The 24,092-nt window shown below is 46.6% G+C and overlaps 1 protein-coding gene across 6 annotated transcripts in view; it reads right to left on the bottom strand.

Annotated features, from left to right (window-relative positions):
- pou2f2a (POU class 2 homeobox 2a) overlaps window positions 1–24,092 on the bottom strand; it is a 78,637-nt gene that overhangs the window by 36,448 nt on the left and 18,097 nt on the right. For 2 of the 6 annotated variants that reach the window (XM_052065056.1, XM_052065062.1), the window contains exon 1: window positions 16,026–17,897. The exons of 1 other annotated variant lie outside the window; for it this stretch is intronic. In XM_052065056.1, the coding sequence (XP_051921016.1) occupies window positions 16,026–16,125 (100 nt within the window). In that variant the 5' untranslated portion in view covers window positions 16,126–17,897. Of the gene's footprint in view, window positions 1–16,025; window positions 17,898–24,092 lie in introns of those variants that run through there. 3 more of the 6 variants (XM_052065058.1, XM_052065061.1, XM_052065057.1) reach the window with 2 other exon arrangements.

Raw genomic sequence — 24,092 nt, 5'->3', positions numbered from 1 at the left:
TTTTTTTGGGGGGGGGGGTGCGCACAGGAGGGGGAGAGTAGTATTATAGGTGTGGAGTTATGCATGTGTGACATCACTGGACCCCGATGGCCTTGGCAATGGGCACCTTGGAAACTGTCGCTAAGGGAACAGCACCAGACGGAGACGGCTGGACCAAAAAAAAAAAAAAACGTTCAATGGGAGCGACAAAAAAAAGAAATCCGAGGGTTTTAAATTAAGACGGTCGGTTAAGGAAGGGTTGATCAAAGCCTTAATAGGAAGGACAAGTCATTTACCTTCCTCGTGTCTCATTGGGGGAATCGTGGGCCAAGAACGCACGCTTCATCATGGCTACATTTGCCTCCCCACCCGTCTACTGTGACCTCGCAAAAGCTCCGGGAGATTTAGCGCAGCCGCTACGGTTAACAATAACCCCGAGTGAAAGAAAAGTGGAGTTAACACAGAGAGGAATATTGACAGAGGGTAAACATGTTGATGGACAAAGAAAAGCTCTTAAAGTGATGTGTCGGCTCTTAATGGGCGTAGGCGGACGGAGGTCGTCGGCATACAAGACGTTGCAAGAGTGGATTTGGAGGGCGGGCGGGGAATTAGCAACCGCGGTATGACCTCGACAACGTTTGGGCGACAATCAATCTGAAGAGAAAACCATGTGTGTAAAATTTTGTCCATTGGAGGAGGAGGCTTTTTTTTTTATTGTATTGTTATTTTTTTTATGTGTGTAATTCTTTCTGTGTGTCGTGCATTCACGCGGTGCTTTCACAATGTAGGAACTTTTTCTTCGATGACCACGGTTACATTTGGACGAATTGCCCAGGCCTAGCCGAAATGCACGAGAGATGTTAAAGCCACCGGTTGCTTCTACACACAATTGACAGCCTCTGAATGCAAAGACGAAATTTACTTTTCAAAACGCCTCATGTGGCGCATGTGGAAATACTTTGCTTCGAGATACTTCATAATCTACCTCAGCCGCGGTTATGCAAGCGAGAGGCATCGTTAGCATGTCAAAGGGGGCCGGCTCGGGGTGTTGCGCGGCATGGATTTGTATGTATGCATAACGTGATCAATATCGGTGGCTGAATAAAACATGCGTCGGCTTTTGACAGTCCGATTTGAAATGGTGATGCTATGCTAATGACCAAAAAGGGCCGCGGCCGACATTGGCCGTGAACCTTGGGCACGTAGCGGCCACGCGCTCTCGCTCACCTGCACTTTCCATAATGCATGAGATGCCTGAATGTATACCGCATCGCACCAACCCCCCCCCCACCCCCACTCAGCTCACCATGCGCAAGGACAAGGGCCACGTATGAGCGTCACATACATTACTCTCAACAGTGAGAGCGTGACCGCAAAACAAAAACAAGGAGGGAGACAAAAAAAACTATTTGCTGACACTTATGTGTGTGTGTGTGGGCGGGGTGAGGGGGCAACATAAATGTTCCACTATGGGGAGGAGGTGTGTGTGTGTGTGTGTGTGTGTGTTTTCCGGTCTTAACGTCCCCAACTTTTGAAAGTTTTTTAGATATCAATCAGGAAAGCCGCTCTATGGTGCGTTTGCATGCGAGTGCTGTTTGGCTGTTACGGTTATTTGGAAGAAAAAAAAAAAAGGCGCACATCTCGATCGCTCGCGAAGGGCGGCCGAGGCGCATGCGGTAAAGTTGGGCTATCAACGGGGGGGGGGGGCGGGTAATTACAAGGCGGGTTTGGACTGTGATTCATATGCCGTGATTATGATAGCCCGTTGGCGCGATATGCATTTACGGGAGCACTCTGTCTGTTTTACAAGACAGCTGAATTTACTTAGTGCGTCTCTTGTTCTGTCTCACTGCCCCAGCTGGTCTTTAACCTTGGCCTCTGGTGTTTCTGCCCGCTGCAATAAAGTCACCCCAGCCTCCTCTTCCTCCTCTTCTTCTTCTTCCGTCTGTCTCTCTGTCCCCCTGGCACCACTGTTGTCCACTCTTGCACTCATTCATAGTAAACACTATTGATTTTCAGCAGGGGGAAATAAATAAATAGTAGCCAGGGAGGGAGGGAGGGAGGGAGGGAAGCATGAATTTTAATGCGACTATCTGTCCCCTTCTTCGTCTCTTCCTATCTCACTGCCATCCCTTCTTTCCTGAGGGGAGGATAAAGAGATGGGAATCCGATGTGTGTGTGTGTGTGTGTGTGTGTGTGTGTTTAAGGTGCAGGGATGGATAGAAGGATGGATGGCAGGGGGGGGGGGGTTGCATTTCTCATTTCCCAGCTGTGCTTCTCTCACACAACCCCCTTCCCTCGACTACTCTCTTCCTTCTCCGTGTCCCCTCTTCGGCCGCCAGTCATCTTTGCACTCGCAGGTTTTCCGCTCAAACCGGTATTCCCCCATTTTTGAGCTGAGACGTATTTTTAATAACCTCGCACAATGAAGAGATTTGTTTTGTAAATACATTGCACATGTATGAAGATAAGTGCGGAAAACGGGCTAAGACAGAAATACTCAACTGTGGAGATGTAGCGCTAATTGTTTTTAAGTTTTCCAGATTATTATTATTATTATTTTATTTTTTTTGCATAAGTGGTGACCTACTTTGGCAGAAGTCGCCCCTTCCTCCGCTATTAACTTATCCATCACAATTTGCAAAGTGTAGTTGGCTAGCTAACCAGCTCCCCCTCCCCAAAATCAAATTCCAAAAATCAACTCATGCGTGTCAGCTTTAGAGTGCGTCGTTATCAGACACGAGTGTGCGCACGTTGCAGAGAGGAGGTTAAGGCAACAAAATATATTATAAAATTTTATAAAAATATTATATTATAAAATAATAATAATAATAATAATACAAAAAAAGGGGACAGGGTGAAGTTTTCATACTGTGTGGCAGCTTTAGTGCATCACATAGTTCCACGGCATATTTTGGTGGCTCAAACGTGTAGTTATGTGTCGGCATACGCAAGATGCTATACAACATGGCATCATTTTCCCAGGTAATAGTAGAGATAGTAGATTGAGAGTGAGCCGAGTAAGGCTGGGTTCAACGCATTCATCAGAAACGGTTACAGCATCGGAGAACAAAAACAAAGGCTTGATTGCGCACAGCTTTGAAGCCTCGTTTTTAATTTATTTTCATCGTTTTCGTTTAAATGTTAACATTCTTCCTCGGGTTAATTGCCATCGAGTGGAAAAGAAATTATTTTGCGGGTCAGCTAAATCTTGCTTGCGTACTGTAGCGAGATGAACATACATATTGTCGTAAATAGAAAACAGTCAAATAAATATTTGGAGAACAATTGTGTGATTTCTCACTACTGTGCAGGAAATGCTCAATCACGCACATGCACATACATGGAGCTCCCCTCGACTCGTGCAATCATTAATATGAATGCGCTGATTTATGCCGCAGCTGTAACACTCTAGCAGCAGCGGGGGGCGAGGGGGGGTCAAGTGTTCAAATTCCCTTCCGGGTCATACCCGTTCCCACTTCTGGTCTTCCGGCTTTATCTACCTACAGTATACACACATACACACACACACACATGCACGAGTATGAGCACGAGCATGAGCTACTGATCCCGGCCTCTCGATGGCTGGGTCGCTCTTCGACTTGCGCGTATTGATTTTGCTATAAGCGCTGTCCCGGTTGCGATAGGTTAGCGCAGACGGACAAAGGCGGACTTCATCAATCGGCGTTAAACACGGGAGTCACGTCCTCAATAATCACTCCATCACACAAAAAGCAGCAAGAGAGGGGGGGAACGAGACGCACAGCAAGAGGCGCTCATGTTACGAAAGAAGCGGCAAAACCCTTCCAAGGTCAACAAAAATCAGCTTGAACAAAGAAAAGACAATTTAGCGAAAGCCTGTTCATCGTCGGGGAGGGATACATTCCATCTCCAACTCTGCAATAGAGAGACTGATTGAAAAAAGTTTTCAAAATAAAAGCTCTACACGCTTTAAAAAATATTACAACTCATTAAAATACACTTCTTCCGGCATTGTCAATGTATTTTGTACACAAAAAAACTCATTGCAAGCACAACATGTCTAACATGATGTATGACATCCTGTTGTGCCTTTAAGGGGCGTGGCTTGGTGGGGTGGCATGTGATGTCTGACAGCGTTTCCTCACAGTACTCGTCTTTTAGTGTTCTTAAAAGTGACTTGTAAATCACGACTTTTCGGAGGAGAAACTTCACGCGCCATGTAACACTCTAATTAGTTGATTTTTTTTTTTTAAAGCCGTACTTAAAGGAGGAGTTTTCGTCAACAAACTTTTTATAGTAGGGAGAGCATTGTGGACTTTAGCCAATTTAGTAGTGTGTGTGTGCGTATTTTCATCTCTGCTTAATCTCTGGCTCCCGATTCAAAGTGTACACTGAGCCGCCTAATAGGATGTGACTGAGGCCGCGGCGAGCTGGCCGCTAATGAGCGCGCCGCCGCGGCCGAGGAATCCAAGTGCTTCATCAGCACTCCTAATTACTGTAAAACCTCGTTAGCGCGCCGGCGAGCGATAGCGTCTGCTCTCACTAACAAAGTGCCTCCAAATTGAAATGGAACAGCAGTTTCCCTCCTCCAGAGCCCCGTTTTGTTTTTTTTTTCACGGAAAGCGCACATTTAATGTTTATCTGCATTTTTCAGCAACTTCGGTGTTTGTAAAATTGTTATGGTGCGGCATTTATAATTGCCGTTCCCGTTCTCACTCATAACTACATATCGTAACTTACAATAATGCTTATTCAGAGTTAGGGCAACTTTTGTTTTTGTATGGAAAATAATACCAGTAGGCTATAAATAGAAAATAGTTCAAATGAATAACAGTACGTACGGCGGTAATTTCGAAATCCTGCTATGTCAATACTGCCGTAAACATCGGACCACTTGCGCGCATGGTCTTGTTAGGTTAAATGTGTAAATGCACTGGCCAACATGTTTACTTCTATCATGTAAAATCAACGTACTTGAGACTCCGGTCGAGATTTCATGCTGCGAAAGTGATAGTTAAGTCGGATTGGCACAATTCACAAAGGAGAAGAGAAACAGAGCGCAATGATTTGAAGTACGTGCAACGGAGAGGAGTGTTGCGGCGGGAGAGGAAAATGAGCAGGTGTCGCGCAAAGATGGTCCGGGGGGAGGCGACGGAGGCAGCGAGGACATTTTACAAACTGGCTGCGTCGGTTTTCAGGATTTGTTTTTTTTTTTTTGTTTTTTTTGCCGCTCCGTCCCTTCTCTTGTGACTCACGACTCATTGTGTGGTGAAAATAGCGTACGTCTTTTTCTCAAATATGCTCATAAGATAAGGGACGAGTCGCACTCCACAAACGACACAGGAAAGGACACAATGTCAAAATGTGCAACTACCCCCCCCCCCCCACAACCCCTCATCCCCCACCCCGTGCTATTGAGAGCTTATCTAACCTAGAACTGCGGTAAATTTCCCAATCGTAAAGTGATTCGACACGTCCTATTCTATTTTGTTCGCCCGCTCGTGCTGGTCGGCGTCGTGAGAAAGCGCCGAGGCCAAGTTCAATGCCATTTACATGAGAAAGCCAATCAATACACTTTGTGCCATTAGCGATACGCGCTGCTAATGTTGCCGCACGGCGAAGCAGCAGGTGTGCGGACAGCAGGTTTCCATGTAGCTCCGTCTGTTTGGACTCCCGGCCCTCCATCTTTATGTTTGATCAAAGCACTTCCTTTCAACCCCCAAACCACCTTCTGCTGTTCCCCTTTTTCCTGCAACCCTCGCCCCCCCACTTATAATTTGACTGATGATTACACTTGTCACTCAAGGCAGCATGTGGCCAATTAGACGGAGGGGTGACGGCGAAGGGAGGGCGGTGGACGCTGGTGGAGGAAAATTTGGAGTTTGTAACTTTGCGTCGCCACGCCTGCACTCAGCTCGGCTTTTTAGCTCTTTGGGAGAGACAAACAAATATTAGTTTCCTCTTCCATTTTCTTTTAAGAGAGCGGCGCAAAAAGCTGCCACCTCTCTCCCGTGTTCGGGGGTAATCACCGGCTCATTTCAAGTCACTTTTGTACACTACTTCGGACCGGTGCCACCACAAACTAGGCTTTTATGGGGCCTTAATGCGTCTTACAGACACTTTGGCAAGCAGACGGCTACTGTGGAGGACGCGGGGCTACGGCGGAGGGAGGGAAAAGACGGGACACGCGAGAGGCCAACAGCCATGGCGACTTAACCAGGCTGAAAAAAGGGGGGAACGAAATAGGATGAAAGAGGGAGGAAAGGGAGGGGCCACGGGAAAACGGACAGAACATGAGCATGTCAAAAGAGAGGAGAGAGGTCACTTAGTCATTCCTTGGATGCCCCCCCCACCCCCGCCCCCCGCCTTCCCTCAACTGTGCCTCCTTCTCTTGTTCCTCTTTACAAGCACACAAAGGGACGGAGGGGTGCAGCCCTTGTACAGAAGCGGGAGGGAGTGCCGCCCCTCCTACTTTTGATACATACATGCATCTAACCCTATAGCGTGTCGATATGGTTTTGTTGGATAGAGCAGGGGGGCGGGTGAAACGGTGAAAGAAAAAGAAAAAAAAAACATGACAATGCCAACAACGCCATTGCATTTTAACGGCAGCCACAGCGAATCTCAAATGCGCACGCTTGTTTTGTGGGAAGACGGCGTAGACCACCGAGTGATGCTTGCAATAGTTGTGTGGAAAAACACTTCCAAGCCAGGAATACAAAACAAGCGCATTTAAAAAAAAAAAAAAAAAGGTCTGCGTTACCACATATTCTTACGCCACTGTTTGCAACCTCAAAACCGAAAGTGTTTGGACTGACACAGGATTCTCCTATAAAAAAAAATGTAATTGATTTTGAAAAGTTTCACACATACAGACTGATACCAATGTCAAAAAAGCCCCCACTAAGACAGATTTGTAAAAAAAAAAAAAAAAAAAAATACTAATAAATACAAATTCACCAATAAAGTGTAAGAGTAGCGATACCTCAACTACTTTGGATATATAAAATATCATTTTCCGCAATGACGGAAAAAAAAAAAAATTTTCTTGATCATTTGCCGTTGGCTCAATCTGACGCAATCCAGCGTCAAAACTACTGCCTAAGAGAACTTAACTTGATGATTATTGAATAATTTTTTTTTTGTTAGGCCTAAAGTATCGGTGCCTGGGAATGGCAAGTAACAGCAACATGCAGTCGCTTCCAATTGGACAAATCCTTCGACAGCTACTTTCATACTAGCAGCAAAAGATGAAAGTGTTCCACCTTTTGTCTGCGTCACATCGTTTGTCAAACCAACAATAATCACCTTCAGAGATAGCATCAGACTAACACATATTGTATACTCTAAGTCACGCCAGGTGCTTATCTAATTCCCAAGTTTTACTTCGCCAAGACACATAAGTCACAAGAAATCTACAGTATCGCATGGCACACAATCACCCGAAGCACTAAAAACTGAATTCTACCGGTATCGTTTAGTGGGCCGTACTTGTGAATGCCTCAACTGGACACTCGCCGGACCAAAAAAACAAAAACAAAAACAAAAGCCTTATTAGCAATTTCACAAAATTCTCAAAAAAATCCAATGTCAAGTAAATGAACAGTAACGCTAAACTAACGACTAGACGGGTGCCAATGCTGCGTCTTACAAGTCAAGCAGCCAAATCGTGCCTTCTCGATTTTGGCTACGAACGTTAGTCAGTATCAAAACTTAACTTGGAGATGACCACTGTGTGGTCATCTCCAAGTACACCACACACACGACAAGAACAATGACAACGCTCATTTGATTATCATACGCCGGATCTGTGTGTCCCCCTGCTTAAATTGTGGGGGGTGGGGGGGGGGGTTCAAAGCAAGGTTAGCAACAGCCGACAAAAAGGACGCCAGGACGCGAGAGAGGCTGAGCAAGAGAATTAGCGGGCGAGAAGGTGGTCGAGTACGGCAGATTAATTTCAGAACAGAGGCCTCCTGCCGAAAAGGAGGTTGGAGAGCAGGAAGGACAGAGGGGATAAAGAAACAGCAGAATGACGAGGGGAGGGAGATTAAACATGTAGTCAACGCTCTCAAAAGGCCTGAGCTGCTTTGGGGGGGGTTATTTAGTGTGTGTGTGTGTGTGTGTGTGTGTGTGTGTGTGTGTGTGTGTGTGTGTGTGTGTTTGTATGACTATTCTTGTGAGGACCACTGTGATTATAAGACCAACGTAGTGAGGACATTTTTGACAAGTGAGGACATTGTGTGTGTGTGCGTGTGTGTGAGTGTGTGTGTGCGCGCACGCACGTTCTCTCAAGAGAGAGAACATGAGCTACCTTCGCTACGATCACCGAGCACGACTCGCATCCACCCTCACCGTGAAGGACAGCAGTGGAAACCCAGAGGTTAATAGGACACCCTCATTACCATAAATTTTATCAGCTAAATGAAATGGGGGCGGGGGTGGGGGTGGGGGTGGGGGGGACGCTTTATTTAGCCGTCCGCTCTGCCGGGCGAAGGGGAGACACCCAATCAAACCTCTGGGTTTTATTGGTCTTTTTTATTAGCTAAATGTACTTGCACATGAGTGGGGTGCCAGAGGTGACAGCCTGCTGCAATCAACAACCCCCCCCTGACCCCCCAAGCCCCCGCCCCACCTCACCCCCCTCAAAAAATAGACATGAGGCTAGTAAAACTGATTGTTGGCACGTTTATGAGCGCGCTGTCGGCAAACCGACCGTGCGGGACCTTCAGCTTTTGTTATGAAGAAACAAATGAAGTCCCTCCGACAGGGAGAATGTGGATGCTGCTGGAGTGATGCTTTGACGATATCTGACAAGTTCAAGCTGAAACTAGAACCTGAATACTCCCCAAAACCGCTAAACGCATGTATCCCGGTGAATAATGTTCCCCAGAGGTGACAACAGCCGAAAAAAGGACGCCAGGACGCGAGAGAGCCTGAGCAAGAACGAGAATTAGCGGGCGAGAAGGTGGTCGAGTACGGCAGATTAATTTCAGAACAGAGGCCTCCTGCCGAAAAGGAGGTTGGAGACCGCTTTTTCGACAATTTGGCGGTCAGGTACGACAGAAATACACACGGTGAATGGCCGAAAGAGACAATCGGACAATTACAGCTTTTAAGTTGAAGGGTTGTCTCATTGACATTTTGAGCATCGGAAGTCGGGTGCCTTTTGATTTTTCACGCTGGCACAGAATTTTTAACCAGGTGTACCAGACAGGTGAAAGCAAGTTACAAAACATTTTATATTCATATATTCCTCCTGAGGTACTTTGTGGCGTGCTTTCATATTCACCACGGCTAAAAGACAGATTGTCAATGGCGCCAAATATCAGGCTTAGTAATTCAAAAATACATGAATAAATAAATCACACGGCGGATGATTAAATGTCATCCAGCAGTCTCCCGTTTTGTAATCCGGGCCAAAACTCAACTGTCGGAGCTCTAACCCAAACCATCCAAAAGCGACTTGCCATCAGTCACGACAAGTACGTCCTAAATGTTGGTAAACGCCGGGAAAGTGAAAACTCAGACAGTCAAAATGCGACAAGGAAGAAATAAAAATTAGTAAAAAAAATAAAAGAACCAGGCTGCCCAGTAGTCCAGTGGTTAGCATGTCGGCTTCACAGTGCAGAGGTACCGGGTTCGATTCCAGCTCCGGCCTCCCTGTGTGGAGTTTGCATGTTCTCCCCGGGCCTGCGTGGGTTTTCTCCGGGTGCTCCGGTTTCCTCCCACATTCCAAAAACATGCGTGGCAGGCTGATTGAACACTCTAAAATTGTCCCTAGGTGTGAATGTGGGCGTGGATGGTTGTTCGTCTCTGTGTGCCCTGCGATTGGCTGGCAACTGATTCAGGGTGTCCCCCGCCTACTGCCCGAAGACAGCTGGGATAGGCTCCAGCACCCCCCGTGACCCTAGTGAGGATCAAGCGGTTCGGAAAACGGATGGATGGATGGATAAAAGAACCACTTGGACACCAGTTCATAGTCATGAAATTTGTTCTAGCATAACCCTGCTTCCCACGCATTCCCGAGGGGACGGCAACAAGCACCAAAGTCAACTAAGCGAGTGGTCAATAACCAGCAGGAGCTCAAAAGCTGGTTTTCCAGCCTCTGATTGGTAGCATGTGGCGAAGCCCACACTCCAAGTCCTGATCAGGCCGGGTCATCGCCAACCAGGCATCCACACACACACACACAAAATAGGACGATGCCCCCACCCCCCAGCCCCTTTCGAGGTCAAGTATGCTCCAGTTCGCCGCACGTAGACGTCATCTGGATGTGAGTGAAGGCGAGAGACGGCAACGGAAAGAAAAGCTATAAATCAATACCGGGAATGGAGGCGGGCGCTTGGAATGTGTTGATTCCTGCTAACGTGTTGATTAACTGCCTGCAACCACACACACACACACACACACAGACAGAGTCCATTTACAGGCCGGTGCGTCTGCTCTTCAGGTGATAGGTCTGATTAAGTGGCCTGCTCACCCGGCCTGTGATTAGGACTAATGCTGGGCTGTATTTCACTGGATGTGGCCAAGCAAAATTACTGCTCGCGCGCGTACTACTAATGCAACCGCAGGAGGCGTCGCGCTGCGCGTTTGCACAATTCGGATGCGGCGCGTCTCTCTTTGCGAGTGAAGTATTTGCGCGAAAGGTCACTGCTTGGTCGTGGTTATAAATATGCTAGTGGTTGATGCGCGCACGCACGCGTGTGTGGTCTGGAGAAACTCAATAACGCTCGCCGCCGCTAATGAGCTGTGGGACCTCATCAGCATTAATAGTGCATTAGCCCCACATGGCGGCGCCAAACATTCCCCCCCCTCCAGGCGTGTTCGGCGAGCTATTGGGTAACTGCGCAAGTCCGTTAAGAGGGTCAATGCAGACGGCGTTAGAAGGGATTTCGAAAGCCTGTTGAATGGCACTCGATGGACAAAAGTGAATGCGAACAGCAGCGAGATTCGTCAGCAGCATCGTAGCAACAAATAGTCTTCGTCCACACGGCGGCGTTTATGAATGAACTAAAAACAGGCCATCCATCATCGATTGACGGGCATGCTGATTAGAGGCTGACACGGGAGTGGATTTTCATTTCAGTCCCATCCCAATCCCACAGAAAAAAAAAATCCCATGCCGACCGAAAATAAAAATTTAAAAAAATTCTGCCGCGACTCACTCAAATTGTACCCGTTCAAATTGGCTCCCACTCCCGTTTGGAGGTCAGCTACATTAAAAACGACTGCGCACCTGTCCGGGGCTTTTTCCCCCCCTTGACTGGATAATACCCCCCGCCCCCCATCAACTTTTTATCTCACGAGATTCCCAAAAAAAGTGCCACCCTCTAATACAGATGTGAACTAAAGCAGCAAGTACAGCATTGGGGCCTGGCAGATTAATCAATAAAATCAGTCGATTAATTCAACAGTTATCTCTATTTTATTCTGCCAAATAGAATTGGGATCTTCATTAAAAAGAAAAGAAAAAAATAAGCCGTTCGGCCCCAGTCGGCAGTTTCGCATGTCGGGAAAAACTATACAAGCATGGATAAAAAACAAGCAAAATAAACACCATCAACTAATATAATGATCTCAAAATATGATAATATAAATATTTAATATGATCCACGTTATACCTGCAGACGTGAATGCAAACAACGGCAAGTTCCAACTCTAAACATGTGGGGGAAAAAACGCAATACATCATCTTGAAAAGTGGAAGATGGATGCGGACGAGTTGAACCGTACATCAGCAAGTCTGGCCTCCGGCAGTGCGTCGATATACCGTCCTAATGTACGCAAAGAGCAGAACCAAAAGCTCATTAGCCAGCGGAGCATTCCGCCATCATTCTGCTCCCGTAGTCATATTTCGCAATCTAATTGTAGCAGCGAGAGAATCGTATTGTGACATGCGAGCGAGACGGCGGGGGGGGGGGAAGCGAGGGCGAGAGGAGTGGCTTACGGAGAAGGAGAGAGGTAGCGTAATGCAATAAAGCATGTAGTATTGACATCTTTTTCACGTCTATTGATTCCCCATTATGTCGCTAACAAACCCAGGTTGACATTTTGTCATTTGCAATCATGTTAACACCGCGACTGGCACGTGGCCCTCCCCACTCCACCTCACTCTGTCGTCCGTTCATTCGCCCACGTGCGCTCTCGCCCGGACACAAATCCACGCAGAGTGGGCACAAGTGGCATCATGCCATGCATCGCCGAGAGATGGATGCGTGCGTGGAATTGATCCTCTGTCGAAAACTGGGGAAGGGAAGCTTTTTTCCAAAGTGCTCCGAGGGGCCGTATTAAATTTAAGAACAAAAACGGGGCAACAATACACCAAATGCTGAATACTGAGCATTGCTGCGCGAAATGTCTTTTTTTTTTTTTCAGGGACAGCGGTTACTACAGTGGATAGCTTATCATGTTATCGGGTTACAGGGTGCATGAAAGTGTTAAAGCAGATTCATCTCTGACGGCTTTCGCAACAAACAAACACACCAAATTTCGCCCCATTTGAGCAAAATTGCAAAACTCTGGTGCCAGTTTCATTTGGCAACATGGAAATTTGGTATGTCTATCATGCGTAGACCCCCCCCCCCAAAAAAAAGACTCGAAAACCCTTACCAAAAAGAGACAGAAAGTGGCTCAGATCGGTTTGAAGCGGACATTTCAGGATTCCTTTGGCTCGGGGTCCATCAATGACCACCTTTTCTAAATGTTATCCGATTGCAACAAAATTTGAACTAGCGCCACCGTCAGGCCGATTGCAAGTAACACCGAAAAGTTTTAAAAAAAAATAAAAATAAGTGATTATTCAACACAGTATTGTTTCAGTTCTCAAACTATTTTCAACACTTGTCTTGTGGACCGACAAACAGTCTTGACTTGAGAATCAAGTATGAATTGGACCAATCGACGGTTTCCATGACAGATGAGTGATGCTCAATGAAAATGGAATTTTTATTTGGATGAAGGCGTTAAGATGCCTCACCATAAAACACAAAATGCCCAAAAGGCAGGCCTAAAATATCCGAAGCAGGTATTCCACACAAAATGGACGTTTTTGGGCATACATCACCTCAGCTGGACTCTCCAAATCACTAAGTAGCTCCTTCTGGAAGGTTAGAAAAGGGATTTCTGGGGCCTGCTCATCCAGCGACAAGAGCACGGTGAGCTGTTGCGAGCTGTGAACGACCCACAAATGTTAGCATGTATGCACAGTATGGGGGCATTGAAAGGTGGATGGTAGAAGATGGCGCTTAATGGGGTGTGACAGAAGGCGCATAGTTGAAATGAACTGATCTAAGGTCTGTGACGTCCCATCATATCATCATCATCGGGTCCCGCGCCGTGCGGGAAACCCGCCGTTTCCCCATTAAACTTTCATACCGCGCTTAATGCTGATGGCTCCGCAAAGCACTCGACTACACATTCGACAATGCCATTAAAAATGGAACAAAAGGTTGGATCAGTTAAAGCTGACCAGGTGGGGGAAAAAAAAAAAAAAAGTTCAACATGGATGTTCGGGTGGCCATGCTCGAGGCCCATTCAGGCATGAAAGAGAGTGAAAACACAGGTGGAGCGTCGAGTGGTGGGGGTGGGGGTGGGGGGTTGTGAAGGCTCAGGTGTGGCCGAGTCAAGCGCTCTCCGGCGTGATCCCCCTGAACCTGCAGAGCTCAGAGTCAAAGGAGTCAAGGAGTCACTACCGGGCAAAGAAATGAGTCAAGTGGGCGCTCGAATCAAGAGCCCCCAAAGGCCTCCATTTTTCCACCGCTGCTCAGCGACAACGACCAGCCACTTGTTGTCCGTGACAGACTCAACATGGCTTTGTGAATCATTTTTATCCCGTCATCTACATGGCATCGCTTGGCCCGATTATTCCAATGTCGGGCCAGACGCAGGCCGCGGCAACGTTACGGCTCACCCGTCGCTCTCCTCTCACCTCTCCAGCTCAAACGAGGTTTTCCATCGCGTCCTCATTTTTCACCTTGTCATCTCGCTCTCTCTCAACCTGCTTTTATTTTATTTTTTATCTCCTTCTGACATTCGCAATTTTTCAGGGCCAAAATGTCTCCTCCTTCCTTGGTTTTGCTCCTTTCGCCTCCTTCTGGGGCTTTCCTACACCACACCCCCCACCCCCAAAACCATCATCCCACCCCCAGCTATCTCATCACTGTCACACGCCGTGCACCGCTGACTGAGTGTGTGCAGGAACGTTGGAGATGCCCGGCGCTCTCCGACTCAAATATGCTTGAAGTGATTTGGAAATGAGAGGTGAGCTGTCATATTTGGGTGGGATGATGGGGCGGGGTGTGCCTGGCCCTTTAAGAGCCCCCCAGCCTATCTGGCTTGCATTTTTTTCACCATTACTGTGTTACACCTGCACACCGAGGGCTCAGTGAGCATTTTAATGCGGTAGTGAAATCAGGACGACAGTAAATACTTTGAATAAAAACACTTCTATGCCATAAATGCATAATAAAGAAAAACAGTGAGGAAGTTGTTCTACTATTTACTCACTTTGTGACCTTTTAATAACCTTGAAATGTCATAATTGCACTAAATCTGGCGGAAAATAACTCACGGGACATAAATATAAAACCAGAAAAGGAAAAACAGCATGCAGGGCAGTTATTCTGCTTTTCCTGTGTCACACCAACGGCATATTTGTACACGAAAAGCACTTTCATTCATGAATTTAAACCAATCTAACGGAAAACAATATGTTGGTAATTCAGCATGATTTCTTGTGCCATGTGAGCAAAAAAAAAAAAATCATCACCTCAAATTGTCGTCACTATTGAAAATATTTGTCTGAAATATACTTCTGGGACATAAACAAAAAGCTAATTACGGCAGTAACTGAGCGTGCCTTCTGCAATGTGACCACATTGTTACGCCTCTGCACTGTTTGTCACCTCCAAAAGTCATTTACGGTAAACATGTCTGAGAAAAACACGATAGATAATAAATATAACACAATCAACTGGAAAGCAGCAAGTGTGGCAGTCACCAAAGAGGCCTTCTGTCGCATGACAACATATCCGAACACCTTCAAATGTTTGAAGTTGGGACCGTCGTAAACCAACCCCCCTGCAATGCTCGCGCTATTGTAAAGGGGTGCGCAACCTACGATGTGTCAATGTGTAGGCCATACAAGGGTATGGGAGCATTGGATCCGGGTCGCTATCAATTCGCGGAAAGCAACGACAAGCATTTTCTAAAATCTTCATTCATGGTCAAAGGTGAGCTGGAGGCACCCAGTGATTTTGAGGCGGGAGGAAAGGAAAAGGTGGGGGGGGAGGTATACACTCTGAGCTTGTCGTCGGCCAATCATAGGGCTTGGATAATTTAGAGACTTCAGTTGACAGTCAAAAACTCTCTTTAAATGCATAAAACATTTTTTTCATACATTCAAAAGAATGAATTTATGAATGCATGCATAGCTAAGGGGGGGGGGGGGGGACAAAAAAAAGGACACACTCGTTGACTTCTCCCCCATATTTCCCTTTCACGGAGCTCCAACCTACTACCACCACCATCACCACCTGACTCGAGCCGCTTCAATGCTTTCATCCCCGGCGTTACTTCCCAACAGCACCGCGGGGACCAAAAGCGAGGATGCCATCACCCATCAAACCAAAATGTTGACTACAGCTTGCACACAAAGTGTACAAAATCACCCGCGAAGTGTTATATTAAGCGGAACATAATATAAAAAGGGGCAAAGAGGACATTTGCTGCTCTCTCTTTACTCCTCCGAGCTCCACTTCTCCTATCTCCCCCTCACGCTCGCTTCCAGCGGCCCGAGGAATCGATCTCCGTGAGGATCGATAAGTTGGCATGAATATTCCCTGCCTGCCGAGAGTCTAGTCGGGGAGAGACACGGAGGCTGAGGCAGTGGAGGAGAGGGAAAGCACGGGCACGCTTCACCGGGAGAGGCGAAAGGATGGAAGGAAAGAAGAAAGGAAGCGATCGAGGGAGCCACCGAGGCGGGGCGGAGATGTCACAAACGCGGGGAGGGTTGGATTGGCAGGTGGGTGGAGGGTGGGGGGAGAGAAGTCAACACGTCTTACCGGAGTTGGAGCGGAGAGCCAGGGGGGACTTGAGACGCCAGGCGCTGAGGTCCGGAGCAGCTCTTTGAAAGACGAACGGCACTGGCAGGGGGACAAACATGATCTTCCTCCGGCTTGGGCTTCTTTCTTTGGGTTCGGCTGCGAATGCGGAGGAGCCGGGGCGAGCTCGGTCCCCGCCGGAGTCTCGGCGCTGCTTCGGGAGGCGGTTCGGCGTGGAAGGCTCGCCGCTTGGTGCGTACACATGAAGCCCTCCCTCGGCACTTTTATTGACTTAAGTCGGCGTGAATGTGCATAGAACCTGTTAGGACGCCACACAGACGGATAGACGAGAGCAAAAGTTGGGTCGAGACAAAGAGGACTGTTTTTTGGGGGGGCGACTAACATGGAGGCCCCTGGAGGTGAATCCCGTGACGCCAATATTATAAAAAGGCGTAAAAACAGTCGCTAGCGCGCTAAGAGGGTTAGCTTTGGTTATTAGCTTGAATAAAGACAAAAGACGACACGAAAACAGCATTCGTGTCGGTAATAATTACACTTGGAGATAAAGTCTTACTGTGTGGTTATATTTGGCTCGGAGCTATTTATTTGGCGTACGTTTACTTCGAAATACATTAGTTTTTAGCTAGCTTTTTTTTAAAAAAAACGGAGAGAAATGCACCGGTTTGTTAATTAAAAGGCGCGCACGCACCCGAGGGCGCGCACGTACAAGCACACAGTACAGTCGAGCGCTCGTCCCCGAATCTCCGCCCCTCCGCCCCTCTTCCCCCTGTAATTAAAACGCAATCAATCGATAGATAAACAACAAACAACGGGGAGATCGACCCGAGGGAAAAACAACTTACACTTCGTCCATCCGCCTGTGTGTGTGTCTCATTCGAGTCTTATTTGTTTTGTTTTGTTTTTCTTTTTTCTATTTTTTTGGGGAAAGCCCCCCCCCCCGACCCCTCCCGGTATGCAGCAGCCAGCTCACTCGACCCGCCTCCCTTGCACGATTGTAGCGATCTGCCACACCAGGCTGCCTGCAACACTGAGGCAGCTCAGGAGCCGCTACTACTAACACATCACCACCCACCACAACCCCCCCCCCACCCCACCCCACAGCCATCCCCTGCCCCCTTCTCTCCCCTCCCCACCATCTCCCTCGTTTTCACTAGCGCTGCAAAAGGTATCCTGTATCGATTTTTGTCCCCCCCCCCCCCCCACCCCCTCTCTACCACTTTTAATAATACAGGCTATAATGATGCCAGTGCATTTGGATGGGGGTAGGGGGTTGAGTCCCGATAAGGGAAACCACGGTGCTGCTTAAAGGCTAAAACCCCAGCATGCAACGCAATTAACTTATCTCAGCGCCGCCGCTGTGAATAAGCCACCTGAGAGGCAGGCTTGGAGACATTGTGATGATGTGCTCGGAGCATTTGTGAGTTAAGATTTGGTGTTTCTGCGCACAAATGGAAAAGGTAAATGGACCGCAAGCCATAGATTTGCCAAGCCTGCCTGACATTATATGCATTACCTAAGATAATAAGATCAATTACTGCATGAAACAGATTTTTTTGGGGGGTGGGGGGGTTAAAGTGCAACATGTGATGATAAGCATTAAAGGACTGAAACTGGATTGTGACTACCAAAGTAGCAATACATTTTGTTTCTATTCAAAAGCATCATTATTTGTAAGCAATAAAAAAGTAAACACATTTGAATACCTGAAAGAATGTTAGAATGTTTTTTTAAAATCTGCATATAAAGTATCTGCGTGCATACGTATTTATATATCGTTTCTAAAAATAAGAGTTTTTTACATGCAATAAAACATCAAATTTAATATATATTTTTTCATGACTTAATAAACACAAAATGTGATATTTTCTCTCTCTCTCATTCATTCATTCATCTTCCGTACCGCTTGATCCTCACTAGGGTCGCGGGGGGTGCTGGAGCCCATCCCAGCTGTCTCCGGGCAGTAGGCGGGGGACACCCTGAATCGGTTGCCAGCCAATCGCAGGGCACACATAGACGAACAACCATCCACGCTCACACTCACACCTAGGGACAATTTAGAGTGTTCAATCAGCCTGCCATGCATATTTTTGGAATGTGGGAGGAAACCGGAGCACCCGGAGAAAACCCACGCAGGCCCGGGGAGAACATGCAAACTCCACACAGGGAGGCCGGAGCTGGAATCGAACCCGGTACCACTGCACTGTGAAGCCGACGTGCTAACCACTGGGCTACCGGGCCGCCCCTCTCCCTCATATATATGTAAATATATATGTGTGTGTATGTATATATGTACACACACACACACACACCACCATTGTAAAATCCTTTTTTTGCCCGGGCAATGTTTTTGTACGTTGTCACATATAAAAGAGAAGTTTCTCACTCCCAAAGCAATATAAATACAACTACAATAAAGTAAAACTGCTTAGGATGCTCAAACAAGAAGGAACGATGAGGTGTTTGCCTCGTGGCACTGTCACCCGGTGGCATTTTAGAGGTACTGCATTGCCTGAGCAGCCAAATAGTTTTCTTGCGTCGCAATTAGTTGTTTGCTGTCCGATGGTCATCATTACACATTCGCTTGCCGCCATCACTGATGAAAAACACACTTGCAGACTTTTCACGCTCACTGTTGTTAGGAAAGAAAACGAGTACCGAGTTGTATCAACACAATCAAAGAGAATGCTAAGAAGTAAAACATACTCATTGTGCATACTGTCGCATTTGTGCGAGAGGATGCGTGCATCAAATGGGTGGAGCTTAGTGAGTAAGACCAGGACCCGATGGGCCGGTTTGTCAGCGTGTGAGAATCTGGATGTGAGTTGTGGCCAACAGCAGCTCCACGCAGGTGTTCTGATTTTAAATTTGTGTATTTAACTGTTTGTCCTGTTTAATAGAGGGATGAAAGCCACTGCGGCTCCCCTTGCCCAAATGTGAGGGCATTACAGTACCTCAGCTGCTACATTTTTATCACATTTCTCTAAAATTTTGCTGGCAATATGATGCGCAAGAAGTTTAGAAAAAAAAAAGATTTTTGCTGTTTAAAAATAAACAAAAATTGGCAGAATTTGGGGCGTTAACAGACCAATTAGCGTAGTAAGCGTTAACAGACCAATTAAGAAGATATTTTATTGATGATATATCTTTTGATAAATCAGCCGATTCGTCGGTGATGGGAATTTTATCCTGCCAAACCTTGGCATTGGCTTTAAAAAAAATAATCCTTGTCAGTCTGACCCTATGAAAAAAAAAATTGCATGCATGGGGTTCTTCCTTGATGGAGGTCACCACCCGAAACGTCTTCCCTTGCATCAGCAGCCTCCTCCTCGTTCCCTCGCCTGCCACCTTACACGCCGTCAATTACCGGCCGGCATCAGTCAACGCCGGGCGCTTACACGCCAGATTATTGTCCATATAGATTTTTAAATAGAAAAATCTATACTTTAAACATGGCAGTCAATACGGGGGGTTGGGGGGGGGGGTGTAATCGATAGGAATGAGCCAGCATGTGCTGCCTGCCTGCCCGGCTGCCCGTCCACTCCGATCCTGTCCTTCCTGCAGGCCTCCGGTTTTGACTTTAAACGCCGCGGGGCGATTATCGGCCGCTTTTCATGGAATTATCGCCGAGCAGGACGGTATAAAAAGGAGAGCGAGGGCTCTCCGGATTTGCTCATCGGGGCTGCTGCGGATGTGCTGCGAGCTAAAGCGGCCTTAATGAAGAAAAATGTCCCGCAGTGGACAAGCGGGCTCGATGGCCGCTCTCCCCGAGCGTCATGTATGACAGATGACATCCAATGAGAACGAGGGGGCGGGTGGGGTGGGGAGAAAAGAGGGAGGCAGAAGTGACTGGTTGTCCTTCAAAGACCCCCTTTTTTCCCTCCACAGGGGGAGTGCGCGCGCCCCCTTTCTCTCCCTCCCCCGTGCACTCCTTCCAGACAAAAGCAATTATTTCTTGGAGAATGTAGTGCGCTTGTGCGTGCGTGTGAGGCAGCGATGGAGGGAGGGTGCGTCAGATTTGTGGTGTGTGTGTGTGTGTGTTGGGGGGGGGGGCAAGACAGCATGGAAGCAGATGGGGAGGTAACCTTTCCAGCATTCAGCTACACCTTTGAGTTTGGGGGAGGTAACATTTTTGCCACATTTGACTTTTTGTTGAATGTAAATAAATGGCGGAAGGGGTGACAGGTGCGTGGTGCTTTGTAGCGGGACACTGCGAAGGATCCCCTCGGGTTCAAATAAAAAGGCCCTATTCGTCTATAAAGCATTCTTCCATTTTCTATATCCTGTTCAGGGTAGTTGGAGCCACCTATAACAGTGGCATCGGGGATAGCGACTGCGAAGCGCAAAAATAGAATGGACGCCTACTCCAAATGCATTGGAGAAAGGGGAGGGAGTTATTATTTTGGTTTAATCCCACTTTTTCAGGCCAATATTAGTCCCAAGTATTCACTCTTGAGTACTCACTGAGCACTACTTTGGATATATCACATTTCATTTAACACGCTGACAACAATTGTGAGCAAAGACCTTTCTTTCTGATGAAAAGAATGATTCACCAATGGGTCGAACTGCCGCTGTAGAGCGCCATCTACTGGCCAGGAGGACTTAATGTGAGATTTTGCTTTGCCCTTGACACAGAAGCTGGTCTGGGCAGGATTGTTGGAAATACACCGAACCGTGCGCTTTGATGTTGGCCAGATTGGTTTCTCGCTGCCAATAGGGGCCCCCAAAGCTTTTCTTACCCCGACAGAGGTTTCTGCTCTCCCGAGGACCTGGAAGACCCAAGGGCCCGAAGACCGAGAGACAGACCAACAACGCCTGCTGGGCCGCTGTCATTGGGGAACGACAACCCACCCCCCCCTCACCTCCCACCACTTGCCCACCTCCCCTCTCCGCACCCCAAGCAAGCATCCATCTTAACACCATGCAAGCTCTGCTCCAAAAGCCACCGCAAATATGCCATCATATCTTTCATATACGGTAATGGATGTGATGATGGTAATTCAGCGATTATGGATGATTACTGAAAAAAAAAAAAAGGAGGTGGAAGCATACGTACAGCATCCCCGAATCACAGGCATTGGGATTTGAAAGCACTGACTCGTCTCTCCACATTTGTGTTATTGCTTGATTTCACGCAAAATAAATGATTCAAGTAAGCAGAAAGGAGTGCGTTTGGTGTTCTGTCGATATATTTGACAGATTTCACTCTGCGTGAAGGATTTATTTGTATTGGAATCGAGATCACCATCAGGCGCTTTTGACAGGCGCCCCTTCCACTCCAAAAAGTTGAGATTCCTCCTGTTTATTAGTTGGTAGAAATTAATATCTGTCAAGGTGCCTCACATTTTTTAAAAATAGATTTACTTGGAGCAGACGTTGCAGCTGCAAATAGCAAAATATGTGAGTTTTCTGACAGCGTGGACAAGTTTAGCGAATGTTAGCATCTCATGAGAAAATACTGGACCGTCGCCAACTGCGGATTTTTTCAGAAACATAGTTTGAATATTGGTTTTTATGTCAATGGACACTTCACTGTGACAGGGTGGACATGAACTAAATACTAAATGCAAAAAAAAAAATTCTGTCATTTTACTGATCACCAGACCTCAAAAAACCTTTTAAATATTTTTAATACCTCGTTTTACAAATATGACGTGTGAAGTACAATGTAACTGTCCTTGCTTTTTGTTGTACTTTTAATTGCAATATTTAACACCACATTGATAAACATTACTCTGAAAACCGATTGCTGTGTTTTACATTCATCTGTTAAATCAGTCATTAAAAAAAAAACATTTTTCCCCACATTTTTTAAAAATGAAACAACAATCCCAAGTGTCTAAAAATATGATATCCATATATTTAGCTTTTATTAGTAGAAATTTGTATATGCATTTCATAAATATGTATTTTCCCAACATTTTTTATCATTTCGAAAATGTTAAATTTTATGTATTTATTTTATTTATTATTATATTTATTTTTTTGATTTATTTTATATTTATATTTATTATTATATTTATTTAATTTTATAACGAAATTAGATATATACAGTATATATACACACACACACACGCACATCACAAACTTCTTTAGTTATTTATGTTACCACATGTGATTCCTTGTTTATAGCGAGCTGCTGGACATTGTTTTCCAGTCAGAACCTGGAAAGCTAATATAAAAGTGAAATTATGATTCTGCAGTCGTTCTCCGCATGTCCTCCTCGAGCAAACGTTGGCTTGTTAAGTGGCTTTCTTGTGTTATACGACGCCCAAAAAAAAAAAAAAAACAAACAAATATATTCGTGGAGGGCAATTTGCTCGCCGCCTCGCCTGACGTTTGCGCTGCCTGTGCTGCGGGGTCAGAGGGTGGCATGAAATATTTATACAATCAGAAGAAGGTTGAAGAGTCCTCCGGCCATACATTAGTCATAAACAGGCCCTTGCGTGAAAGTCACATGGCGAGGCGCTCTCCGGTCCCGCTTGTATCCGAGTGCGCATGAAAGTGTAAGTTGAGGGGTTCGCAGGTTTTAGATGGATTGCTCTACGTTTAGAATGGGCAAAAAGGAGAGGACGACTTCGTTTGAACACAGCTCTTTCTCTTTTTATTTTTTTCTCTTGTCAACCGCTCCCCGCTAACGCTCCAACCAACACTCCCCCTTCCGGTAACGACCCGCCTTCCTGTTTTTCTTCTCCAATCACATGTAAGCAACCTAAGAATATTTCAGGACGTACTAAACAGAGTATAATTAAGGTAACTAACATAAAAGAATATAATGTATGAATATAAAATGATAATAATTAACAATTTAACAAAAGCTTACAAAAGCTTGTGCAACGCTCAAATCGGCATCGTCGTCGTCATCACGTGTCAGAGGCGCGCTCACCCCGGCTCGCTCACGTCACGGCGGCGTCGTTAAACTGTCGTGTCGCGGTGACAAACGAGGCAGCTGAATTAAATTCTCACTCATCAATAACGCCGCCGCTCGTCAATCGATAGCTGAGAGGTGGGGGGGGGGGGGGGGCTTAGCGAGGGTCCCCACTACAATGGACGACACCCCCACGCTCCCCCGGCCCACGCAACCCCACTCACGCCTCCCCACTCCCTGAAAGATGCAATATGTCGCGGCACGATGTATACGTTTGTCAAGATGATATGAATATGATACATGACCTTTTATCAACTTTGCGCGCTTCTGATAGACGCGCATGAACCCTCGGCGTATTTGAAGAATTGTGGGGGGGTGGGGGGGCTGAATGCAGCTGCCGATCATATTGCAGCGGGGCACTTCTGGCCTAGAACTCTAGTGGCTTACAGTCATGTAAGTTACATATACTTATGTACTTACATGTCATAACAGTACTTATGAGTACTGTCATAACAGTACTTATGAGTACTGTTATGACGGCCATTTCCCAATAAATCCGTTCTTACGTGCTTGTGGTCTCGGGGAAACGTCACCAGTTGCGGCCCAAGTCGGGTTCCAATTGAAAGTAAACGTGGACTGAGAACTCACGGAATAGCTGGACGCTGTTCTCTTGTGCTAGCGAAACCGCGGACGTATCGGTCGGATACTTGCGGAGACTCAACTGAGAAAATATCCCAAGATGGCACCGTTGACAAGACCGTACTCTGTGTTCTCGATATTGAGAAATGGACATTGTCCATCCACGTATTTATTTCAAAGATGGATTTTCCGAAAGGGTTCTAATGGCGCCACATCGATGCTTAGCATTGGATATGGCAGCATTAGCCTTATGCTAGCTGCGTAAAGGCTCAACTATGTTGTTGTTAAATACAGTACATGTGTCATTCTTTTTGTTTTAGGTTTAGTTTAACGATAATCTTCTACCGTTCATGGCAAGAAACAGCTCGCCCCCCCCCCCCCCCCCCCCCCAAATTGACTCTATGGCTTTGACACTGCCGCTAAGTTAGCAATCGTCAAATCATGGATAAAAAAACTTGGACCCTGAGTAGTAGAACAATAGTGTCTTGTTGACACAAATGTTGCCATCTGTACGCGAAACATCCCCCCCCCCCCCCCCCTTGATCGTAGCCTTAATATAT

Source organism: Hippocampus zosterae, chromosome 5 (assembly GCF_025434085.1).
Source record: "Hippocampus zosterae strain Florida chromosome 5, ASM2543408v3, whole genome shotgun sequence".
In the NCBI taxonomy this organism is placed as follows: domain Eukaryota; kingdom Metazoa; phylum Chordata; class Actinopteri; order Syngnathiformes; family Syngnathidae; genus Hippocampus; species Hippocampus zosterae.
Note: the sequence above shows the minus strand (reverse complement) of the source record. Positions and strands in the feature narration are given on the sequence as shown.